Here is a 9523-nt window from a genome sequence, read left to right on the forward strand (position 1 = left end):
TCCTCTTTACCTTCAACCCCATTAACATCATTCTCATCATTATCTTCATCATCATCATCAGCCTCTGAGTCCTGTCATCATCATCACAAACTTCATCCTCATCATCATCATCATCTTCGTCATCATCATCATCATCATCATCACAAACTGCAGCATCCTTACTGTGATCCTTGTTATCTTCAACCTCATAAACATCATTCTCATCATTATCTTCATTACCATCAGCTCTCAGTCTTATCATTCTCATCATTATCTCAATTGTCATCAGCCTCTAAGTCTTATCACCATCATTATCATTATCATCATAATCATCATCATCATCATCATCATAATATTCGTTATCATCATCATCACCCTCACTGTGGTCCTCATCAACATCATTCTCATCTTTTCATGTTACCTTTATCCCAACCTTCTCTTTAAACAAAACCATCTTCATCACCCTCTCTTTTAAGATGATTCTGTCATCATTGTCAACTGATCCTCTTCATCATACACATCATGAGATAGACATTTTTTTCTCATCTCCATTTATCTCCATTGATATCCTCATCAAGACATCAATAAATTATCCTTAGCATTTTTCTTATCACCTTTACCATTTATATCATCTTCATCACCATCAATATCATCATCACCTTCATCATACTTGTTGCTAGACGCCACCTTGGTGTGTCTGCCTGTTGTAGCAGCTCTCTCTTCTTTGTCCGTTTCTTGTAATTTTTTGTCTCTTTTTCATAATCTTTGTATTTGGAGTGGATCATTACTTTGTATGGTTCATTTGTTGGTCGTGGACACCAAACTTTTTGTGGCTTCAGTGATATTTTTACTACTTTTCTCCTGTGTTTGTCTGGAGATCCTACATGTCATTGTTTACATGTGAAATCAGCTGTTAGCAGCCTGTAGCATGTCAATGCAAGGCCTGATGGTTTTCACAAGGTGAGGATGACGTGCTGGTGAGAGCTAAGAAGGCATGAATTCAAGCTAGCCATGCTAACCCAGCAACAGAGGGAATACCAGAAGGCAGAGTAGCATCATGCTATTCACAGACATGGCTAACAGAGCTAACATCAGACACCAACGCCACATTGGAAGAACTTCACCTGCTGTGAGCAGACAGGATCCAGGAGACAGAGACTGAACAGACTGCTGAAGAAGCTCAGTCCTGGACCCTGTGGAGGTGGAGGCTGGCTGAACTGGACAATGATGGACAAGCTGTCATCATCTATTTTCTTATGGAGCTTTCTGCACTTTCTATACACTTTCTTACTTTTGTTTTCTTGAATGCTGCTGTGACTCCTTCTGAATTTCCCCTTGGGGATAAATAAAGTATTTTCTATTCTATTCTTCTTTTTTATCATCGTCCTTGCAGTCTTATTATTGCAGGCATCATCATCATCCTCACCCCTCTTCTGGATGAAGAGTGTTTCATTGAAACTTCACTGAGCGTTTAAATAATGAATCATCACTCTGTCTGTATGAGAAGCCCTTTAATGTCGCTGTGACAGCACAGTGGATTAAAACACACACACACACACACACACACACACACACACACACACACACACACACACACACACGGGCCTCATGTGTGTTTGTGAGTCTCAAACAGGATCTTCTTGAAGGCCCTCCTGAAGTCCCGGTTGAAGACGGTGTAGATGATGGGGTTCAGGCAGCTGTTGCAGTATCCGATCCAGAAGAAGAGGTTGAAGAGTGAGTCGGGGATGTTGCAGTTGTCCCTGCAGACGGCCTGCAGGCTGTACGTGAAGAAGAACGGGAACCAGCACAGAACAAACACGCCCATCACCACCGCCAGCACGAAGGTGAAGCGCTTCTCCCTCATCTGCGCCACCTTCTGTCGGGACAGCGACATCTGACTGCTGCGGAGCGGCACGGGCGACGGCAGCAGGAGGTGGTGGGAGCAGTGGTCTGAGGAGGCCCATGAGATGGAGGCACAGGATGGAGTAGAAGGAGGAGGCTTTAGTCTATTCGTACCACCCTCTGACTCCTTCCTCTCCTCTGGTTTGGCGCCCCCTCTGGTTCTCCTGGTGAAGCGCAGGACGGAGGAGAAGGAGGAGCTTTTAACGTCACTCTTCTTCTCCTCTAAGTTGATCTCGTCCAGCTCTCCTCTCCGGCTGCTGCTGCTCTCCACATTGGAGGAGCTGAGTTTGTCTGCAGGCCGCGCGCTCGCCACCTGGTACGGGGATCTGTCGCAGACCGCTCCCTTCCTGTGGCAGGTCCTGGCGGCGCCTGCAAAGCAGGTCTCTGACTGCGACGGCTGCCGCTCCATCACATTCTTGGCCACGAACACGGTGGAGGCTCTCTGCTTGGCCACGCGGTAAATCTTACAGTAAACCAGGATCATGATGACACCTGGCGCGAAGAAGGAAACGAGGCAGGAGGAGAGGATGTACCACGTCTGCGTCATGAGGAGACACTCCTGCCTCCTCGTCTCCCCCTCCTCCTCTGTCAGCAGCACCTCCTTCTGCTGGGTCATGAGGAGCGGCGGGGACGAGATGACGATGGAGATGAGCCACACGATGCTGATCATGGCTTTGATACGACTCGGCGTCCGTTTGCGGTTGTAGCTCACCGCTTTAGTGACGGACCAGTATCGGTCGAGGCTGATGGCGCAGAGGTGGACGATGGAGGAGGTGCAAAAGAGGACGTCCAGGGCCAGGTAGAAGGAGCACCAGGTGGAGCCGAAGTACCAGTAACCCATCACCTGGAGGAGGGAGACAGAAATGGGGTTAATTAAAGCTGCAGGGGAACAGAGAGAATTCACAGTCTGAGGATTTTCTCTGCTCCTGATAAAGATTCAGTCCATATCTTATTTCTGTCACGTCGGCTGCAGCTGAAAGCGTCTGTGTTTGCTCCGGAGGTTTCAGATCAGTGCGCTCTTAATGATGAAACCTCAAAGCTGTCAGAAACTCTCACCATCCATCAGACCGACGTCACAGCCTCACCTCTTCACCCCGCTCCATCAGCTGGTACCCGGGAAACCACTGGGCTTTGGAGTGACATTTCTTTCTCTAAAACCATGGGACTCACGTGGCTGAAACTTTTCAGACCGATGATTAATGACATGAAAGTTAGCGGCAGAGTATGATTCATTCAGCCACAGACTCAGAGCTTGATTTATTGAAGGATTTTGCAGCTTTTACTCCTGCAAATGAGTCAAAAAAGACACAGTATGCACAAAGGTTGAAATACTCCACTTATGGCTCTGCAAAGCAAACAACACTCGGCCGTTTTAACATTTAAAAGATAAGTTTGACAAGGCGAAATGACATAACTTTTGCTATTCATGAGTTTCCCATTACCAATTAGTTTTCCCATTGAATTCAAATACTCAAACTTTCTTTTGAATGTTAAAACAGCTTGCCATTAACGGCTGTGCGGAGATGCTAACAGCTCATCTCCGTCACAGTCAGGTGGAAACTGAAGGAAACCCCACAGGGCTCCAGGACTCTGACTATCCTCAGACCAGAGTCAGAGCTTCAGTTAGACGAACACATGAAGCGTGAGTCATTGTGCTGTAAGCGTCTGTGATCCATTCTCAGTGAACTGGTCCTCTGTGGCGTGTAATCGGGGCCTGATCTCTCATGTGCCAGTCTCGCGTCTGAGTTCACATGGGGACAGTTTCCCTCCCTTTGTTGGGGACATGTATCAGAGTCCCTTCATTTCAGTGAAATAAGAAAACTAACGGACCATCACACAAACAAAACGGGACCATCTGTACCAAAAATACCCGTTTATCGCTCAAACTGCGTCAGCTCAGACAGGCTCATCTCACAGCTGAAGGATCAGGCTCGTGTGTTTCTGCTTTTCTGTTTTGAATTTTTCTCGTGTCGATCCGTTTTATGGCTTTATCTTGTGTTTCTGTCGGGGAGGGACTTAATTAAAGAAATGAATCTAATTTATCAAAGGCTTTGTAATTAGTTCATTGCAATTCATCTCAGTTTAATCGCATTTTAATGGCAAATCAATATTTGACAGGAGACACTGCATTTTTCAGTTCAGATGTGTTTTGGTAGATGACTGAATCAATGAATGGACACACACATCAGACACTTTGTTTCAGATCGAAACAAATTTTCTTTCTTCAGTAAAACTTTTTACCAGATACAACACGCCGAGGTAAGGTATTCATCAGTACAGTTTGAAACATGTCAGCATGTAGTGCTATCGGCAGCCTGGTGCTCCAACACATCTGTAGACTAACATGACGACAAGTAAACACTGTCAGTTTGTAAGTAGTTTAGAAGTCGTTTATATTTACACTGCAAAAACGAAAAAAAAGCTGAAATCTCACAAAGTGTTTTTGTCTTATTTCAGGTAAAAATGTCTTTTAAGACTTAATATGAGCCACATTCACTTGACCATTTCAGAAAAGTGTCTTATTTCAAGTTATTTAAAGACAAAAATAACACCTGATTTGCTTGTGACAAGTAAAAAAAATCTGCCAGTGGGGTAAGAGAAATGTTTTTGTCAAGACTATAGAATAATGTCTTAATACAAGCACATTTTTTTTATCCCACAGTCAGATTTTTTACCCATTAAAAGCAATTCAGACCTAATTTTTGTCTTTAAGTAACTAAAAGTAAGACATTTTGCTGGACTGGTCAGGTGACTGTGACTCATATCATGTCAAAAAAAAGTAATTTTCTACTGAAAATAAGACAAAAAAAACTTGGTAAGATTTCTTTCTTTCTTTCTTTTTTTTTTTTTTTTGCAGTGTAGCACAGCTGGCAGACGGTGCTCTAAAACATGTCCGTAATGTGTAATGTTAGTAAATCCCGGTTATATCCTACCAGTCGTCTACCAATCAGAGCTAACGTAACCTCACTCTTCATTATATTGATAGACTCTCAAGTTTGAACAGACCACTGCAGAATAACTGCTGACTGTGGGTTCCAATGAACATTAGCACAAACAGCTTAGCCCCTGTGTTGGCTTTTAGCTCGTGCTCTATCACTCTCCTGCTTATCTTTATTCTTCTCTTCTGCCCTTTTTCTGTCTGACAGTTAAGCTCCAGTGTCTACCATCACTACAAAATTAATCACAGAAATCGTTTTCAGCAGAGAAAAACACAGATCTCTCTTCTCACTACTAAACTTCAACTGCTATGGTGTTGTCATGGAGACCTCGACGTGCCGTAAAGCAATCCAGTCCTGCTTGAACCAATTCGCAAGCTAAGAAGTAGTATTTTAAAATACACCGGAAAAAACTGAAACCTTATCAAGGGATTTTTGTCTTATTTTCAATAGAAAATGCTTTTTTAGACCTAGTATGTGTCACATTCACCTGACCAGTCCAGAAAAAAAAATCTTGTTTACAATTATTTAAAGACAAAAATGAGGTCTGAGTTGCTTCAAACAAGTGAAACAAAATAAATCTGCCAATGGAACAAGAGACGCTTGCTCCAAAATTTGCTTACAGGTAGAATAATGTCTTTATGCAAGTCACTTTTCTCTTGTTCCATTGTCAGAGTTTTTTGTTGTTGTTCCAAGCAATTCAGACCTCATTTTTGTCTTAAAATAACTTGAAATAAGACATTTTTCTGGGCTGGTCAATTGAGTGAGGCACATGTAGAGTATAATAAGATCATTTTTGCTTAAAATAAGACAAAAACACTTGAAAATATTTCGTTTTTTTGCCGTGTATCCTGTAGCTGACAATCTCATTTGATAATGTCATTTTAAAGTGTGGATTACAATCAGGCATATATCTAGAAGAGAGACTTTTCAGGGTAAATTAGAAACTCCTCATAGCCCCTTTAATTATTGTTTTTTTTTTTAAATTATTTTATTTCATAGTTTTTGCTCCTTGTGTGTCTGGTCTAGTTTGTCCTCCTGTCCCTGTGTTTCCCTCCTCTGGGGTTGTCCCTTATGGGTCTCACCTGTCTCCATCACACCTGTGCTGATTCCCCCTCCTCTGTCTATCCAGTCTCTGTGGTTCTTCAGCTCTTTGTCAGCTCATCTTGTTTAAACCTGACAGGAAAGCCCATCAGCCTTCAGAGTAAAGAAGGAAATGTGTTCAGGTCGATGCTTTAGAAAGAGATCTACACAAAGAAGATCAGTCTGCTGTGAAAGAAACAGTCAGCTTCGTCTTCTTTAAGCTGTGAATGTGCGTCATATGACCTGAATAAGAAATATAAGTAACTACTGTACAGGCTGGAGGTGAAATACATTATTTGTGCTCTACATTAGAAACACAGATACAGACAGAGCTTTCTGGGCTGATCAACAGATGGAGGAAAGAATAAAGGATGGATTTTCTCTCCATTTTACCCGTGGCATCCACACACTTTGTAAAGAGCAGAAGCAAAAAGAAAAAGGCACATACAGGGTGTTCTCGCCACTGAAGAGGCAATCAAGTCTGCGTGTTTTTCGAGAGCATGGTGTTCAGACATTTGCCACCCCAGAGGCCAGTTATGTATGCTTTTTTTCCAACCAGGAGGGCACTTAAGCCCACATTTGGATTTTAAAGAGGACATATCAGTGCACTATGACTCACAAAATGACACTTAAGCATGTGTTTTTGGCGTCTATAAGGGCATTTAGGTGTCTTTTGGCTCTCAAGAGAGCACTTTATCCATGAGTTGGCTTCTTAAAGGATCATTTATGCTCATTATGGTTCCCAAGAGGACACTGTAGTATTAATTTTGACCCCTAGAGGCCATTTTAGGCAGGTTTCGGCTACCAGGAGAGCACGTTAGAGTATTTTTTGGCTCGCAAAAGAGCATTTTATACACATCTTGGCTCCCAAGAGGACCCTTTTGCTTGTTTTTTATGGCTCCTTGGAGAGTATTTTACGCATGTTTTGGCTCCCCAAAAACGGCACTTGGTTGTGTTTTGGCTCTCAAGATCACACAAGATCACAAGTTAGCTCCCAAAAAGGCCCTTTGGCACTCATTATGGCTCCTAAGAGGACACTTTATGCAGGTTTAGGCTCCCAGCAGGGCACTTTAGCGCTTGTTTTGGCTTAAAACATGGCACTTTAACATTTGTTCTTTACAAGTGGGCCAAAATTTTTTTTAAAAAAGGACGACCGCACCCCCCTTGCCCACCTCTTGTATACACCACTGCTTTAAATTAGGGATTTGGGGATCAGAAAAGAAAAAAAGATCTTTCCAAGGTAAACATTTTTTCGAAAAGAAAGTTTATCTGCTGTTGTGTGGTCTGCAAAAATCTAAAGTTCTGGGAAAGTTCTGTCAGGTTTTGTGGACATCTGTTTTGGGACTCAAAGTGAATTTACTTTAGTATCTTGAGTAAGAGTGAAAAAATAAATCACACTAAGTACTTCTTTATCGAAGCAGCAACCTCCGGTCTTTGAACATGAAGCTGATGCTTAAATGCCAAAAAACTGCAGTCCTTAAAGTGTCCACTAGAGGCTGTCTGCAGAAGTGCCAGACCATACAGACAGCTATTCAAAGAGACAATCTTTACGGCAGAAATATTTTATTATTTATATAAGTATTTACAGCCTAGTTCAAAACATGATTTCAATCTGAATGGATCATTTCTCTATCTGTAAGGTATTTTTTAACTCAATTTTTCATCGAAGGATTATTTGTCTATCAACAATGCCGCTGCAGAAGCACTGCAGAGTATAATGGTTTTTCAACTGACGTGGAGCTGTTTACCACCTAAAACACATTTTAAAGCTTAATATTATCAGTTTTACAGATGGTAAACGGCTCCCAGGTTTGTGAGATAGCAGTGAGTGGATAGAAGTGATCAGCAAGTGGACAGATATTAGGTGGACAGATGTATTTGGCACACAGCTATCACTTAATGCTCATGACTGCATTATCCGTAGACACTTTCCAGACTGTGACAGACCAGTACGTAAACGTGTGTCAATAAATCAGAACCCCTCCCAAACCAAAAAGGCACACAGACTGCTGAGTCTGAGAACCGGTTCATAATAAAAGAACCAGAAAACTACGTCCAGAGTTAATTATTCACCTGCAGACATTGCTGGTGTTTCATTGTAAAGTGTGACCCTGTTAACTGGAGACTTTCACCTGTTGACGACTGATACTGTTAGCTGAGAGTCACCAGTTAGCATGGTCACTATTAACTCCAAAACACCGGTTGCTCTGTGACAGTCAAAACTTGTAGAAGTTGCCTCTGTTGTAAAGTATCATTTTAAAAAACTGACCATAGAACAACAGTACATTTTTATGCTGTTAACAGTGTGACTTTAGAGTTTAAAAGACACCAACTTGTCCAAATAAATGGAGTTAAACGCTGCTTCTGCGGCCAATGGTATGGTGAAATGAAGAGTTTTGTTCATACAAGGACGTGACTGATTGACTGACGGGTAGGCAACCTGTAGCTGTTAGCAAGGAGGCTCTTTATTATGGCCCTGAACAAAACTGCATATTAGAAACAAACCTCTCTGTAGAGTTTATTCACTTTGCTGCTTGATCCTAATCTCTCCACGTTGACAAAATAAAATCATCACAAAATAGTTGACAGCTGAAGCATCTGTAGGTGGTATGATCACCTTCAGGGTTTAATTTCAGAGGGTTATGTTGCTGATAGGAACTAAAAAGTGGAACTGAAATTTTGGCCTTGATCTATGAAATCTAAAAGCAGCTCTTGAAACTGATGCCTGCCCCCTACAGGTCTGGAGGAGTCATGTTCTGACTGTATGTGCAGGGATTTTCTGTTTTAGCGTATTTTAAATATCTGTAGTTTCTACCTCTGGACCTCTGCAGGGGGCAATCATCTTTAGACAATCAGTCTCTGATCAGGACTCAGATGGTCTGTGATCTCTGTCTGCAGATAGAGTCTACTGAGTGTCCTCACCTCATTGGCTAAGGAGAACGGGATGACCAGCGTGGCCACCAGGATGTCCGCTGAAGCCAGAGACACCAGGAAGAGGTTCTGCGGCGCTCTGAGGGCTCGACTGGTGAACACGGCCACCACAACCAGGACGTTCCCCACCACCGTGCCCAGGATGATCACCGACACCACCAGCACGATGAGTACAGACGCCACCTGAGAGTGGGGAGGAAGAGGAGGAGCCTGTGGCGAGGACGTCTGGTTCTCCAGAGAAGAGTTTGGAGGAGGGCTGGCCGGGATGGTGGCCAAGACGGGAGTGAGAACATCCAGCAAGTCCATCCTGGTTCAACCACAGCGTTAGGATCCCATTTTAATCTCCTCCAGAGTGATGACAGCAGAGGAAGAGGAAGAGGATGTCTGAGGAGGAAGAAAAATCAGTCGATGTGAAAAAGTCTCACTCTAAGTCTGGATCCAAACCACTGAATAAAATCCTCCACATCCTCCAGATGAAGCGTGCACGTGATGGAGTCTCTCATCCACAGAGTCCATGTTTCATCCAGACCAACTCTGCTCCGGCTGCAGCTCTCTGAGACGCTCCAAGTTTGGACTGAAAAAGAGTCGATGCGGTGAAATCATCAGGAGCCGAGAGGAGTGAGCAGACTGACAGAGGTTACTACCAACCAGCCGAAAACACAAAGAGGGAACATCTGCTCAGGATGCAGCGT

At 43.1% G+C, this 9523-nt stretch overlaps 1 protein-coding gene and 1 long non-coding RNA gene across 2 annotated transcripts in view; one reads left to right on the forward strand and one right to left on the reverse strand.

Moving 5' to 3' along the window:
* The window catches only part of LOC141787499 (uncharacterized), a 50862-nt gene extending 41926 nt beyond the window's left edge, over positions 1 to 8936 (forward strand). The window contains exon 3 of the long non-coding RNA XR_012598077.1: positions 8799 to 8936. This is a non-coding gene — a long non-coding RNA (uncharacterized LOC141787499). The remainder of the gene's footprint in view (positions 1 to 8798) is intronic.
* LOC141787497 (alpha-2Db adrenergic receptor-like) lies at positions 1547 to 9137 on the reverse strand. The gene is made up of 2 exons (XM_074665951.1): positions 8823 to 9137; positions 1547 to 2725 (listed from the first exon to the last, which is right to left on the reverse strand). Exons 1-2 carry the CDS (start codon positions 9135 to 9137, stop codon positions 1586 to 1588), a joined length of 1455 nt encoding a protein of 484 aa, XP_074522052.1. The 3' UTR covers positions 1547 to 1585.
* Positions 9138 to 9523: the final 386 nt, after the last annotated feature.

The sequence above is a fragment of the Halichoeres trimaculatus genome, unplaced genomic scaffold (assembly GCF_033239565.1).
Source record: "Halichoeres trimaculatus isolate MK-OKI-2021-1 unplaced genomic scaffold, fHalTri1.1 fHalTri1_scaffold_3, whole genome shotgun sequence".
Lineage (NCBI taxonomy): Eukaryota > Metazoa > Chordata > Actinopteri > Labriformes > Labridae > Halichoeres > Halichoeres trimaculatus.